Source organism: Photinus pyralis, unplaced genomic scaffold (genome assembly GCF_008802855.1).
Source record: "Photinus pyralis isolate 1611_PpyrPB1 unplaced genomic scaffold, Ppyr1.3 Ppyr1.4_LG2, whole genome shotgun sequence".
In the NCBI taxonomy this organism is placed as follows: Eukaryota; Metazoa; Arthropoda; class Insecta; order Coleoptera; family Lampyridae; genus Photinus; species Photinus pyralis.
The window spans coordinates 21,020,248-21,036,218 of NW_022170403.1; the positions used below are offsets into that span (position 1 = coordinate 21,020,248).

Here is a 15,971-nt window from a genome sequence, read left to right on the forward strand (position 1 = left end):
TAGTGTTCTCGTAAATTTTTATACCTAAGGACTACCTGTGTCCTGTGGCCTTGATAAGTTAGACTGGCAGGGCACCGGGGTGGAAATCTGTTGCTTTAACTCCAGAGAAACGCCTCAACCGTTTCGTAAGACAGACGGTGGATTATCCTTTTTCTTCAAGAATGGAAAATTCATGAGGGGTGCGTGGTACAAGCACCGCCATCAAAGTCGTGTTATAGAACAAGAGTTCCCTTCCACTGTGTCTCCAATACAAACGTCGTTCATGTTGCGAGATGCTACAGTTTTAGGAGAGGGACAGTGTAGCGAAGATTCAAGAAACCCCAAAGACACCGAGGCGCCATGAAAGACTAGTCATCGGCGATAAAAAAAAACTAAGACGGATGCGACTCATTCTTTTCGGGAAGTAGTGATAAATAATAATTGCTGTTATAAATTTTCCATTTCAAGGGCTGTTATACATTTTATTGTTAGATAATTGTAAATAAATAAATTACGGAGTTAAATTTACGTTATGTATGTACTTGTTTGATTCAAACTGGTAAATATAATACTACCACCTCCAAAAACCTTTGTAGTAGTGTACACTGGTGATAAATTTAGGTAGGTACCTGCAGGATTAAAGGGTTTTTAAAAACAAGTCGAATTTAAAAATTTGTTTTATTAATGCCTAAATTTAGGGATATTTAACCATAATGGTACACATTAAGTAGGTATACTTACCTACTTTAGATATTACATAGTTCATGTTTCTATGACACCTATAGTTACATTTATTTACTTGGGTGTAATAAAAACAAGAATTGTTTGGTGTTTAAAGAAGTTGGGATATTGAAGGGTAGGGTAAACATGATACTTACTGGCACTATTCGAAAAATGAAATTATTCAAAACATTTGTAATAAATTAACTTTTTGAACTACATGTTACACTAATAACAAAACGTGAAATGAAAATTTAATTCCTTGGTTTATTTTTATGAGGTAAGGGAATAGCACCAGGTGGTAGATTTGGTATGTTTTCATCTGCTTCTTCTTCTAGAATCTGAGGTGGTATGGTTGTAGGTACGTCGCAGTCTTCGGTGGGTGGAACAACGCATCGCAATGAACGTCGATCAAATACTAACATTGCCGGACATCTTTGCAATCGTGGATATCCACCCTGACATTGCCAATATCGATTGCAAGATTTCCCTAAGGCCACATTTCCGTTCGCGTCATCATTGCAAAGTGCTAAAATTCTAATTATTTCACGCAATATTTCAAAAACAGTTTTTCTTACGGTGTTTTTGGCAACCTGCCACATTTTCTGGCCAATCGCACGCGTGGGTCGCTTCGTTGTATAGAAGTCCTCCAATGCACAATTGTTCCGTTGCGGTGCCGTTCCAGCAAGTCCAGTATCTTGTGCAAGAGGTTTCGTGTCCAAAAATGCCATACAACCATCCGCAGTGGTCGACACCAATCGGCGGATCTGCAATACGGATCGGATCAAAGACATCAAAAACAATATAAAACAACTATTTACTGGATTGTTGTTTTCCTTCGCAATAATTGGACCTCCACGGATAATCGCAGCCTTCCGTTACTCCTCGATTTTTACCAGCGAAAACGAGACCGTTAGGACAATCGTATAGTTCGGGTTGCCCATTTACGCACTCCCAGTATCGGTCGCAATAATTTTCATCTGCTACAACGCGTGACTTTAGCTTGCAGGGATCTTCCTGTGTTTGCTTTTGGCCCAATGTGATACCTAAACAGAAAAAGGTGCATTTGTATCAAAGTAAATACGGGTTTTGATGTTGATGGAAGTAGATAAGATATTCGGGTAAATGTTTGATCTGGCTGATTAGTGGAAATAGTTGGTCAATGGTACCTATCTAATCTAATGGGTAGAAGTCATGTATATTGTGTGATCAAAACTCTCTAAACCTTCCCCATATAGTTTTTATTCGTTGAAGTTTTTTAAAAATAAAAGCGACTATAGTTTCGGCGTACTGCCATCATCAGGCGATGTGAAATTTAACAGGAAAACGGTAAGTTACAAACGTTGAAGACGAATAAGACGAACATGTTGTTTTTTAATTATTAACTGGCCGAAGCCAAGTGAAAAAACCTGAAGGGTGGTTAAAACGGAAAGGTTGTCCTAAGTTTCAAAACGAATTATTATCAAGCCTTGTTAAGACAACCAACCGGAGGGTTGAATGATTACATTAAAAGTTGAAAGTTGAGTTTAACACATTTCAAAAGAACGGGGGGGGAAAAAATAAACTTATAAAAGTATTGAAACTATTGAGATGACTAGATATTTAAATTATTTTTTCTCCAACCACCTGAATAAGACACTATTTTGTGACAGTGTTCGGTACGTAAAATTGACGTTTTGCTGATTAATCGCTTTCACCATGGCAACTGTACAAAAAGTGGATACTTTTGGTCCTAGTACCAAAAAGAAATTGACCTTGAAAGTTGGCCAATTAAAAAATTACAATCACGGAGATATGTCACATTGACATCGTTTTACATTGCAGGTTATAAGATATTTTTATACATACATATTAAATATTTTTGCATATTCAATGCAAATGCTGTTACCTATACGTATGTACATGTATTGAAAATGATTTACGCTCGCTATTTTTATTTAAACCATGTGTAACGTCGTAATTTACATATTCGGTGAACGTAATTTTAATACGTATACAACCCGGCGTCGCGCGTAACGCCATCTACTTCAGACCCGTTGCACTATTATCTGTCATTTGGATTCAAAATTTGAAAAAGTTAATTGCAATTAATTTTAATTAAAAAACTGTATGGTAAGTTCTTTATTTCAATACAAAATATAACAATATTAATTGTGTATACAATAGAAATGACTGAAACTGATAGCGACATGGATTGCACTCCGCCAGAGATTTTAGAAACGGCAGAACATGCTACCTCAAGATTTGCTCCCTACAGAGTCGCGAGAGGTGAGAAGTAAACGAATAGGTTATAAGTTAACCTAAAAACTAGAGTGGCATGACACGTGGGGACAAGAAAGCAGAAGTTCTTGTACTAGTAGTGAAACTGTGACTGAATCTAAATTCGAATATAATTTGAAGTAAAGGGGGTTGGAGAAAAAATTTTATGTTTTATTCGTACAAAAAAATGCGTTTTCGGGACTCGGAAGGTTGCTGGACTCCGCTAACGCGTCGTCCAGCAACTATCTTCCTCGTCCCGAAAACTGACATTTTTTGTACTAATGAAACAAATAACTATTTAGCGCATTTCCACAAAAATAAAAAAAATGCGCTATTGTGGCCACTTGGTCCGTCCGTCCGTCCGGCTGTCCGTCCGTCCGCTCGTTTTGCGACGCTACTAGTTCTTTATCTTAAGAGCTATTGTTCTACTTTTTTCGCTATTTGGTTCGTTATGGTGTCGAGTCTTGTACCAAGGAAGGAATTTTTTCTGTACCGCTTACAAAAAAAGTTATTGTAAAAAAAACAAAAAACCGTTTTTTTACATGTTCTATAATTTTACACTTTTGCCGTTTATTAACGATCCTAGAGATCGTTTATAATTTTGCATTGCTATCTGTGGTCTGCATGCTGGTCTGTCCGTCTGTTCCTTTGTCTGTCTGTCCATCTATCTGTTCGTGTGAACGATAACTTTGTTTAGAAATGTTCGATCGCTTTTAAATCTCCGTTAGTTATGAACTGAATTGCATGAAATTCAATATGGGCATAGCTTTAGCCATATAATACGCAATGCCAAAAGTTGAATCGGATCGATTCAAAATTCACAGTGCCCTTTTCGCATCTCGACCATTTATAAACCGAATTGCAAACTTTTTTACTTATAAAAGTATTTGAATGAAATTTGATACATAGGCACTTGTAATAAAGGAAAATCAAACGCCAATTTCAAAATTTGGTTTTGCCCATGCGCAGTGCCAACTTTTTTATTTGCGGAAGAATTTACACGAAATTTGATACATAGGCACTTGGGATAAAGGAAAATCAAACGCCAATTTCAAAATTTGGTTTTGCGCATGCGCAGTGCCAACTTTTTTATTTGTGGAAGAATTTAAACGAAATTTGATACATAGGCACTTGGGATAAAGGAAAATCAAACGCCAATTTCAAAATTTGGTTTTGCGCATGCGCAGTGCCAACTTTTTATTTATGGAAGAATTTAAACGAAATTTGATACATAGGCACTTGGAATAAAGGAAAATCAAACGCCAATTTCAAAATTTGGTTTTGCGCATGCGCAATGCCAACTTTTTTATTTATGGAAGAATTTAAACGAAATTTGATACATAGGCACTTGGAATAAAGGAAAATCAAACGCCAATTTCAAAATTTGGTTTTGCGCATGCGCAGTGCCAACTTTTTTATTTATGGAAGAATTTAAAGAAATTTGATACATAAGCACTTCGAATAAAGGAAAATCAAACGCCAATTTCAAAATTTGGTTTTGCGCATGCGCAGTGCCACCTTTTTTATTTATGGAAGAATTTAAACGAAATTTGATACATAAGCACTTCGAATAAAGGAAAATCAAACGCCAATTTCAAAATTTGGTTTTGCGCATGCGCAGTGCAAACTTTTTTATTTATGGAAGAATTTAAACGAAATTTGATACATAGGCACTTGGGATAAAGGAAAATCAAACGCCAGTTTCAAAATTTGGTTTTGCGCATGTGCAGGCAGTGCCAACTTTTTAATTTATGGAAGAATTTAAATGAAATGTGATACATAGGCACTTGGAATAAAGGATCATCGAGCGCCAGTCTCAAAATTTTCTTTTGCGCATGCGCAGTGCCAACTTTTTTATCTATGGCACCATTTAAGTGAAATTTGATACTTAGGCGCTTGGAACAAAGGAAAATCTAACATTAGTTTTAAAATTTAGGTTTGCGCATGCGCAGTTCCAACTTTCTTATTTAGAAAAGCATTGAAATGAAATTCTTCTCATAAACTGAAATTGAAGTAACACGTCAAAAATGGATTGCCCATGTGCAACGCTATCTTTCATATTTGTGACCGGATTTTTACGATTTTAACAGAAGTTGCATCTTACAAATGGGAAATGAATGCAAGTGGAAATGCGCTTTATGTAAATCGTTTACGATTACTTTTTAACTTGTTTATTATACCTGAATCACAATCTCCGTTTTAAACACTCAAATGCGTGCGAAAAAGGGCCTTTAAAACACACGTGCTTTAAAGTTGCTAAGTAACGATACTTCAAGTATGACTTTTGAAACTGTCATCAGGATGAAATAAAAAATCCTCTTAGGTCGCTTTCTGTAAATGCAGAACATTTCTTTGGCTTTTTTACCTATCCTTTGGTTGAAGCTTTCACAAACGCGCGTAATTTAGGGTATGCTTCCAAATCTGTTCCACTTTTTAATCGCAGCATTGCTTTAAAGTTTTGAATGAATCTGAATGCACCAAAATATAAATACCTTTGACATTTCCTTCATATATGTCAGCATTATGGATGCATTTAAGACTGTATTCGTAAGTAACTTCCTATTCATCCATGGAAACAACTTATTCTTTATAATAGGCTTTACTGGATTTGGATTTTATACACCTACCAACGTTTGTTTAGATTTTACAACAAGCGATTTAATGCACAGTGTATTATCTTTTTCAACGGAAATCGTTTAATTCACAAAGACGATGATTTTTATAAGCAAACGTCAAGTGACATTTCCATGGCAATCGTGAAATACGAACACCCAGCCCACTTAATTAGACATGTATTCGAGTATAACGTCAATATGACTTCATTGTATTACCTATTTTTAAATTATACTGCAGGTATAATAAAAAATACTATAAGATACACGTGTATAATTGGTCTTTAAAGCCCTTGCAACGTTAAAGGCACTCCGCTTTGCGTCGTGCCCTTAAACTCGTTGCGCGTGCTTTAAAGACTTGATTATACACTTGTATCTTAATATACTAATAAGTTAAGTTTAAATTCGAGATCATGCAGACGGCATGTCTAGAAGGTTGTCAATCATTTCTAGACATGCCGTCTGCATGATCTCGAATTTAAACTTAACTTAAATAATTTAAATATGTAGTCATCTCAATAGTTTCAATACTTTTATAAGTTTATTTTTTCCCCCCAGTTCTTTTGAAATGTGTTAAACTCAACTTTCAACTTTTAATGTAATAATTCAACCCTCCGGTTGGTTGTCTTAACAAGGCTTGATAATAATTCGTTTTGAAACTTAGGACAACCTTTCCGTTTTAACCACCCTTCAGGTTTTTTCACTTGGCTTCGGCCAGTTAATAATTAAAAAACAACATGTTCGTCTTATTCGTCTTCAACGTTTGTAACTTACCGTTTTCCTGTTAAATTCTCATCGCCTGATGATGGCAGTACGCCGAAACTATAGTCGCTTTTATTTTTAAAAAACTTCAACGAATAAAAACTATATGGGGAAGGTTTAGAGAGTTTTGATCACACAATATATTTCAACCCCCATTTCGAGGAACGATGGATCCAACCCAAAAAAAAGAAGTCATGTACTTCCATGTACTTGAGGAGTTATGTCTTATATGTGTTCTTTTCTTTTGGAATCGAACCTAATCACTAGTTAGCATTGTATTTCCTAGAACTTATAAGTAGTTTAGTAGGTAGATATTCGATGAAACAGTGTGAACATTTTAAAGGAACTCCATTTTCCATTTTATCGTGTGCAGTTCAGAAATCATGAATACAATAGGGAATAAAATCGTTTTTATTATTTGATAATTATAAGTAAGAACAATTTGCACTTTCATTTCATACCATTCTAGTCAGTTTGGGCGGAAGATCGGAGTAAGGGAATTTTTGGGCCCGGTGATTTTTTTATGGTTTTAACGTGATCTAACTAAAACCTGAAGGAAAGACGATATTTTACGGATAACCCGACCCCGAGGGCGCTGAAGGGTTTCTGCAGCAGTGGCCGTCTTCGCACAAACAATGTCATAGATAATATTCAAGAAAAAATTTCTGATCCGTGAGAAGAATAATGCTCCGCTCATATAGCATGCTGACAATGAAATTAAAATCTGATAGCTCTGCAGTGAAGCAATCTGGCGAAGATACTGATTATATTGAAATGTAGCCATTTGATTGGTAAGCTGCGACTACCAGTTCCTGTATTCTTATATTTCATACAATATTATACTTAATTAATTTACATACTGTAACGGAAATGCTCCAGAATTCTCTGGAATTTTCTACGCGCGCGATAGTGGAATTTGTAGGAACATTCGAGAATGTACTGGACTTACATTGCTTGCGTGTATAAATGGTTGCGGACCGAACATCGGGGCAGTCTACTACCGATCGAGTACGGACGAAACATAGAGCGCGAAAAACTGATATACATTTCGAAGTGTGTGATATAAATAATCGATATAAATTGTACGGATTTTATAGTGTTTTAATTTTGTTTAATAAATATTGATATAAATCGAACCCGAATTAATAAATCACGTTACAATACATACGATTATGGCGAAAACTAGCGAGGATATCAAAAAATGATTGATATAAAATTTTCTATATATGGAAGGGCTCATTTAATGACGCTATGCACAGTTTCACATAAATTTTTTCAAATAGAAACTTGCCTTTTTTATTGGATATTCTTATTCTACATCGGAAAATAATAAACTTTCGTGGGAAACGTTGCTTCCCTACACTTACTTACTATTTTTAGCGCATTTCCACAAAAATAAAAAAAAATGCGCTATTGTGGCCACTTTGTCCGTCCGTCCGTCCGTCCGCTCGTTTTGCGACGCTACTAGTTCTTTATCTTAAGAGCTATTGTTCTACTTTTTTCGCTGTTTGGTTCGTTATGGTGTCGAGTCTTGTACCAAGGAAGGAATTTTTTTTGTACCGCTTACAAAAAAAGTTATTGTAAAAAAAACAAAAAACCGTTTTTTACATGTTCCATAATTTTACACTTTTGCCGTTTATTAACGATCCTAGAGATCGTTTATAATTTTGCATCTGTCGTCTGCCGGTTGGTCTGTCCGTCTGTTCCTTTGTCTGTCTGTCCATCTATCTGTCCGTGTGAACGATAACTTTGTTTAGAAATGTTCGATCGCTTTTACATCTCCGTTAGTTATGAACTGAATTGCATGAAATTCAATATGGGCATAGCTTTAGCCATATAATACGCAATGCCAAAAGTTGAATCGAATCGATTCAAAATTCACAGTGCCCTTTTCGCATCTCGACTATTTATAAACCGAATTGCAAACTTTTTTACTTATAAAAGTATTTGAATGAAATTTGATACATAGGCACTTGGAATAAAAGAAAATCAACCGCCAATTTCAAAATTTGGTTTTGCGCATGCGCAGTGCCAACTTTTTTATCCATGGCATCGCAGATTATTGAAAAAGATGCGGGTTTTATTTTTCCAATTTTCCGTCTTTATATGAAAAACATTGAAAACTAATACGTTGATTGACGTAAAAAATTTTTTTCTGCAAAAAACCTTAATACATTTATAATAATAATATAATATGTATGTATAATATGCATAGTATTGATTCGCTTTTCGAATCATTCATTCCAATTAGGTAATTATCAATAGTACCTAGGTAATTTATGTGTATACATATACATGGATTGGAAACGGGATTTGATTTTTTAGTCGATACCAATAGATACACGAGTCATATTTCTTATGGCGTAAATTTTTCTTTAAAAATTAGCTTTCGCAATTTGTTTAATTTTGCATGGTTAAATGGCAAAACGTATTAACAGCGATCTTAAACACTTTAAATCTTTATTTACGGAAAAGATACCTATGCTATACACGAGACTATATTATACCTAAACTCGTATTCTATTCTAGAAATCTAGAGCTACATCGGGGTGCCATTATGACGATGCAGGATTAATCACCGGCGATACGAATTGAAAGCGAATGTGATGCATTATTTCCAAGAAATTTTATGTTTTTGCTCGGGAACTTTCTAAAAGATTTTTGTTTCCTATACCTACCATGTGTCGAAAATCAGAAGTATCAGAATTAAGGGGTCAATAAAATGGCGTTTAGGTAATTAGAAAATTATGCTTACTTCCCGAGATATTCGGAAGATACAATAGGTGTATCGTGATTTTGTTCTTTTTTTTTAGGTTATTTGAAGCCAGACTTGAAGCATAATTACACTATGTTCGAAGATATGTAAACAAAGAAACTTTTATAGTTCTACAAGGTGAAGCTCGCAAAATTACGATACAATATGGATTTCTAACTGTTACGGTATCCGGAATCCTCGTGCTATCAGCGTCCAGCGATGAAGATCCGGAAAATAAAGAACATGTAGAATATCGATGTATGACACCTATTGAATATTTTAATATTCTTTACGAATAAAATTCATTTTTTTCTTATAAATATTACCTTAGTGTAAAGAATAGAATACACTATGATATTACTTAATATCTTTTGAATTGACTTCTGACCTTTTTAGAATACTTTGTCAACTCTCCTTGAGTAGTGAGATAAATTGTCAGCACTGCTCTTAAATTAAATTAAGATAATAATTTGCGAAAGGGCGCAATTTGTAAGCTTGCCCTAGGAGCCATTTGAGCATGGTACGCGACTGGTAGCGAACCGAAACCAAAATGGAACGTTTGCGATTCTACACGCATTCCAACATATTCGGTTCAGGCGTTTATTAGCAGTGCCGTAAGTAGGCATTTTTCGAAGCGGTGCCGGATCAGGTTTTGGCGCCTTATCACTCACCATTGAGCTCTAATTAATAAAACACCGTACATTTTTGAGAGAAACTTTAGACGAAATTTTAAAAGCACTGCGCTACTTAAATTTTAGAAAAATGCTTTGAATAATGAAGTCTTTCACTCAACAAAGAATAGAACATTTATTTATATTGTTTCCAATTCTCGCGTCAAATTTAGCTATGACATAGGGTACAAGTCGTAGAAATGATTGCGTCTTAGAATAAGGGTGCAAATGCTGGTCACACTAATACAGACTATTGTATAGATCACAAATAAAGTATTATTATTATTAGTTTAAATTTGCAGCCTTTTCCTACCGCTGTAACTTTGTTCTACAAGGGCCATTCAGAAAGTAGCGGACGGTTTGAAATAAAAAGTTAAGAAAGTGTAAGAAACAACTTTTATTATATACATTTGGAAGCTACACTCTTAGGCTATTTTTCAACATAGTCGCCATTAATATTTAGGCGCTTATCATAGCGTGGTACAAGTGTTTTGATTCAAACTTTGTATACCCACGCCGTCTGTGGGGGCACAGAAGTGGGTACCGACAAAGGGAATGTGGTAGCCCCCTGACAAGATCTTATTGATTATGGAGTCAAAACTGGCTAATAAAAGTACTGATCTGCCACACAAAAATGCGGTGAAATCCTTTGGATGTTCCGTTCATCCTAAAGGACCGTAAATTTAGTTTTAATTATATATTTTTATTTTTTTTATTTTGCCTTTATTTTTCACTGCACCCTGTATTCGTCTTTAGCAAACTATTAGAATTTAACCGCCGTTCTTGTCTTTTATGATTGGCCTATACAGTACACCGCGATGCCCATCCGGACTTAGTGCCCTCGGTGCTTCAGCGCCTCCGGCGCGCCCTCTCTCATTCAGAACGCGGTGCCGCGGTACCTTTGGCACCTATGCCTAGTTACGCCACTGTTTATTTGTATCCATTTTCGTATACACTGGCTAACAGGCTAATGTGGCATAAAAAACTTTCTTAGTTTTTGAGAAATTTTAAATTGACTTATTTCATAATTTTTAGCGTGTTTTTGAAAAAAAATAGCGCGTATATTCACTTTGGCTGGTCAGTCAGTAAGTAAGCATCATATCTAAAAATGCGAAATTCAAAAAAGATGTGTCTCAATGACCTGTACAAAAAAGTTTCATACACTTTTTGAATCGGTCTCAAAATAAAGGCGCCAGAGGTAAATATAATCGGAAGACGGAAAGGCAGAAGTTTTATTAAAATTTGACAGATTTGACCGCCCACCCTTCCCAGGTTTAAGCCACGGGACCTCGCTGGCAGACATGACCATTTGACTGTGTATCAGGATATTTTACAACAAAAATCAGCCATGTAACGATAACTAACATTTTTCTGTAGTCAGCTCTCCGTCTATTAAGAATCAACAGGATTCGTATGCGTCATCAATCTGTATCTCAATTTGAGTGGCGTGATTGCGGTTAACTAACTGCGACCCGTATTTTTTTTATGAACAAACACTTCTCAAAAAAGTCACTGAACTAACTGAAAATTCGATAATTGTACCGATGGAATGGGCTGTTCACTAAAGTTATTGCATGACGAAGGGAAATAGGGGTTCATTTTTAGTTTTTACTAATAGAGATTATTATAGAGTACACTTTTTGATATAACAGCAGACTTAAAAACAGTTGAGCAGTTGCATATTAATATTGCCATATTATATAAAAAGTTTATCCTTTAATAATACCTCACCAAAAATAGTGCTTTCCATTAAAAAAATTTTAATGATTTTTGATACAATAAATTCCTTAATTTGAATTTATTTACGTTTCTAGATCCCAAATGATGTGCACTTTAAGAATATGTCATAAAAAATAGTGGTCGCTATTGAAAAAGATATTGTATGCCCCCCTTGACTCTGCAGACGTATGTAGATTGGTAGTAAACATTTTATAGTTTTGGATACCATAACAACCACCTTTAAAAAATTTTGTTTTGAAGATATTTTAATGTTCCAGACAAACATTTCCGCAATGTATGAAAATCTGTTCAGGTCAGCAGCACTCTCCGGGAAAAAGTGGTTTGATTTACCATGCGTTCATTAAAATGTTATCAAAGTACTAACTATATAAGGTTCATTTGTGTACTGCCCTATACATTTATTTAAGGGAGAAATATGTGGTTTTTTCAAAAACTGCTAAAGGTACAAAAATTGCAGGGTAAAAAATTTGCAACAATCAAGTATAACAAATATTGGAACATGTATTCTTGCAGTTTGCTATGATTTTATGGCATGGATGGTCTGTTACCTACCTCAAACTTAAGGTGGCAATAGATCGTTTTTTTAAAAGCCGATTAATGCATCTTGGGGTTAGGTACTAATTGGCAATTAACACATTATTATTATGTTTTTTACTGCTGCGTGTTACGGCTTTACTGTTATTTTAAAAACCTCAAACATATCTACTTGATCGTTTTCAGTTTTCGGCGAATTTAACTTAATTTAATTAACCTGTGCACAAAATGTACGTAGTTTTCTTAAACTCGGTTGGGTACATCTGTTGCAATATGGCCTCGTTGCAGACATAGCCGCAAAGTAGCGCACATTTGAATAATAGGTAAACTATGGTGGTATCTATGCAATAAGCGGTGTCTTTGTTTTTTGAAAAAAACGAAAATTTAGTTTGAAAACTGGAAAGTAACGTGTAGATGTACAAATTGGAACTACTTAAGAAGTCGAATATCAATTGGATAGGGAAATGTGGAAAATCTCTTACTTCATATTTCTTGATATTGTGGTAAAAATGTTAAATTCATGACATGAGTAATTTTGAATGTTGTTCAGCCCAAAACCTTCCTAGGGGCCATGAGATTAGTTTGCACTACAATGGAGGCGATGACTTTGTTGTACTATAACACATCAGCCACTATATAAATATTATTAGGTACTTATTTACCTATTCAGTCAATGGTATAAGTATAAATAAATAAATTTATTCATAACATGTACACTTAACGTAAGTACGCACTTTGCGTAACAAACCGAGAAGCCAACTCAACTGTACAGATAGAATCATAGGAATGTATCATCTTGTTTCTTTAAAAACATCTATTCGGAGTATAAATCACTGAAGAGACTTCATATTCAATGAAATAATCAATGCATATATGCTCACATTTGTCCCAGTCACGGTTCTTAAATTTATTATTTTATTAAAAACGCTAATGGTTTACAATGTTTAGATGGACATTGAAATACCTACTTTATTTTATAAACAAAGGTTGTGCAATACAACAGACATTATTATTCAAAGCAGAAATTCGCATACTGGGAAGACCTTTACTGCAAGACAGCCTCATACCAATTGTGTATGGATAATCGCACCCTTACCATATACGTTGTCGGTAATAATAATCAATGGTACTTACTTAGTTTCATAACAGTTACAAGTTCAAGGATAACCTAGATTATATCTCCTACAAAACAAAATATAATGATATTGCATGGGGTAGTATTCCCAGACCTATATGCTGGTCAAGATGTACGCGAGGTTACAGTGTGATGTTGAGTGAGATGTTCTAGAACAGTAGTATAGTAACTAAGGAGCTCATACCAATTGCACCTCCCTTTCATTAATCATTTATGATTATACTCATTAACTAGAATTCACAATCTCATTGAAGATTAATCGTACAACAAAGTTTTGTTAAATCGACATTGCGAAACGAGATAACAATCCAAAATTTACCTAATCCATGCAAATTGCCACAACCGCATCCTGCTGTTACCTGTCAAAAATTTACAACACTACCTACAACAATCAATTAATCTCGGCTTAAGTATTACATTTAGCATAATTTAAAAAAAAGTGAAAGTTACATTGTCCTTGAAATAGTTCACACGAACTCTTTAGGAATGCGCCATCCTCTCGGATGTTCTATTTGTTACAATTTAGTAAAACACCAAGGTTCAAGTATTGCACAACAAAAATGGAACATCTACCGGAAAAGGAACATCGTGCTCACTGGACCGCGGTAAAAAGTAAATGTTAAATCGGTTAAGGTTAAAAAATCATCCAAGTGAAGGTTTGATCTCACTAATTAGCAAATGCATTGTTTATAAAAATTTATGTGAAAATTCTTGGTTTCACTTTTAAATCAATTTTCACACGTCGCTGTACTTCTGTTTGTACTCGTTTACTTTATTGAGAAAAGTAATTGTGTAATGAACACTTATGTGTAATTAAAAAATGTCATCTATTATGAAAAGACAAATAAAAGTCTCGTAATCTTTTCGTTACGTAATTAATTTCTTTACAACGGCCTCTCCCATATATCCATAAAAGAAAGTAGATACATCACATAATCTTCCTTGGAGCAAAAGAAATTTAGTTCTGATCTTCTCGATTCAAAAAATTACCTTTTTTTGATAAATAAGCAAAAGGGTTCCACTAAATACTGACTTTTCACGTTTGTATTGATCTTCAAAAACTAATATGGTTCATTATTATGAGAGAGTTGCACTTTCACTGAATGAAGTACTTTCTACTTGATCTCCCGCATGTATTTAGAGCTTCGACGAGAAAGAACATTTAGGTACAAAATTGTGCAAATTCGCCACTAATTTTCAACAGTTTTTATAAGTAAAAAGTATGCCTACCTATACACAAAAGCAGTATTACGACCGCACTAATATCACCCTTCATGATTGTCAAACACTATTAACTTTCGGTAGTTGAACTCTTCTTCAAGTCACAATCACAAATGTACATTGCAAGTGAATTTTCGCGGTTTTGACATCACTAATGTATGCAGACGGTGTGTCTTCGACGTGATTGGTTAAGGTATTTCTTTGAAAGTAGGTACTATTAAAGTGGTACCGGCACTCCTCGTGCTTCTTTATGATATAATATTTAACGGCAATATTTTCTTCTCTGTAATGCTACTCGATCTCGTCCAGATACCTCTTTGTCAACTTTCTCCTATAAGAACAACAGCAAAACCACGAATCACAATCAATAATTAACGTTATAATCTGACCGTGAATTGATTCATTAAATTGGTAGTCTGCATCTGTAAGTGAGAGTATAAGAACTTTCTTCTCATTACAATTGAAGAGGTACCGAAAACTACCAATATAAATATATTCCTGTAACCGGAAAATTCAAGGTTAATAAAAATGTCCCATTATGACCGATGATCATGTTACCAATTGGTATCAAATTCAATCTTTGGGTATTCATCTGGAAATGGCATTTAATTATTGTAATTTTAATCTGACTCATACATTTATCGAATGCATTTCTTCAACAAAAATTAAATAATTCATAACGACAGGTGGATTTTTCCAAATTCACCGGTTCACAAGGTTAGATTAATATTCAAATTCGACATTTTTACATCACGTTCGTTCACGGAAAACATTTAAATCCGCATTTAGCGATGCGCCGGTACTTTTCAGATAAAATATAGGTACTAGCATTGTTTAAATAAAGTAATTAAACAATGGTAATAGCGAACATATCGCAGACGCAAGGGTCAGAAGACCCGGACTCTCAATTCCAATTCCTTAGCTCAACGAGGAGCTCTCATCTCCCCTGAACCATACAATTAAAAATAAATTTATAAAAGTTATGCCCTAATTTTGTACCTCAATCAACAAATGTTGAACCACTAGGACCATATGCATCTCTTAGAAGTTTGTACCCTAAGTATAAATTCTCAATTGCAAGGAGAAAATCTACATTGGAATTCCAGTTTTTCGCCACATTCCACGTTAGGTACACACTTTGATCAAAATTTAGGAAAATATCACCACGCTTCATTTTTTCATAAATTAGCATTTATGATTCGTGGTTCTGTTAAATCAAGGCCAACGTAGTAATTTTGTAATTTCCGCACACATTTCGTTTTCGTTCAACCTCCTACAAAACCCTTCATTTTAAATATATCGACATTTTAGAATCGTTGGCTTCTATTTATTAAAATTAACGTTTCGCACTTTCAGAATTGAAGACTTTGACTTCAATTGATGGTTCGTAAGACCTCATCCTGAAAATAATTAGTTTACTTTACTTACTCTACAAGGGGCAACTTTTAGAGGACAAACGCTAAAAGATTCAATTAAAAAATTGTTTATAAAAAAATTAATTCAAATTTAGCGTACCTATACAGGGTGTTTTTTTGGGAGCTTTAGTTAAAAGTTTCTGGGAAAGTAAAATAGGTAGGTTTTTG

At 34.7% G+C, this 15,971-nt stretch overlaps 1 protein-coding gene across 3 annotated transcripts; it reads right to left on the reverse strand.

Moving 5' to 3' along the window:
• Nucleotides 1-879: 879 nt before the first annotated feature.
• On the reverse strand, nt 880-14,636 carry LOC116164997 (protein obstructor-E-like). Of its 3 annotated transcripts, none has more exons than XM_031479261.1 (4): nt 14,398-14,636; nt 1,521-1,745; nt 1,278-1,466; nt 880-1,228 (listed from the first exon to the last, which is right to left on the reverse strand). In XM_031479261.1, the coding sequence occupies exons 1-4, from the start codon at nt 14,441-14,443 to the stop codon at nt 954-956; spliced, it is 735 nt and encodes a 244-aa protein (XP_031335121.1). In that variant the 5' UTR covers nt 14,444-14,636; the 3' UTR covers nt 880-953. The 3 variants fall into 3 exon arrangements, with proteins under 3 accessions (XP_031335121.1, XP_031335123.1, XP_031335122.1); XM_031479263.1 differs by lacking the exon at nt 14,398-14,636 and adding an exon at nt 2,588-2,646; XM_031479262.1 differs by lacking the exon at nt 14,398-14,636 and adding an exon at nt 2,548-2,602.
• Nucleotides 14,637-15,971: the final 1,335 nt, after the last annotated feature.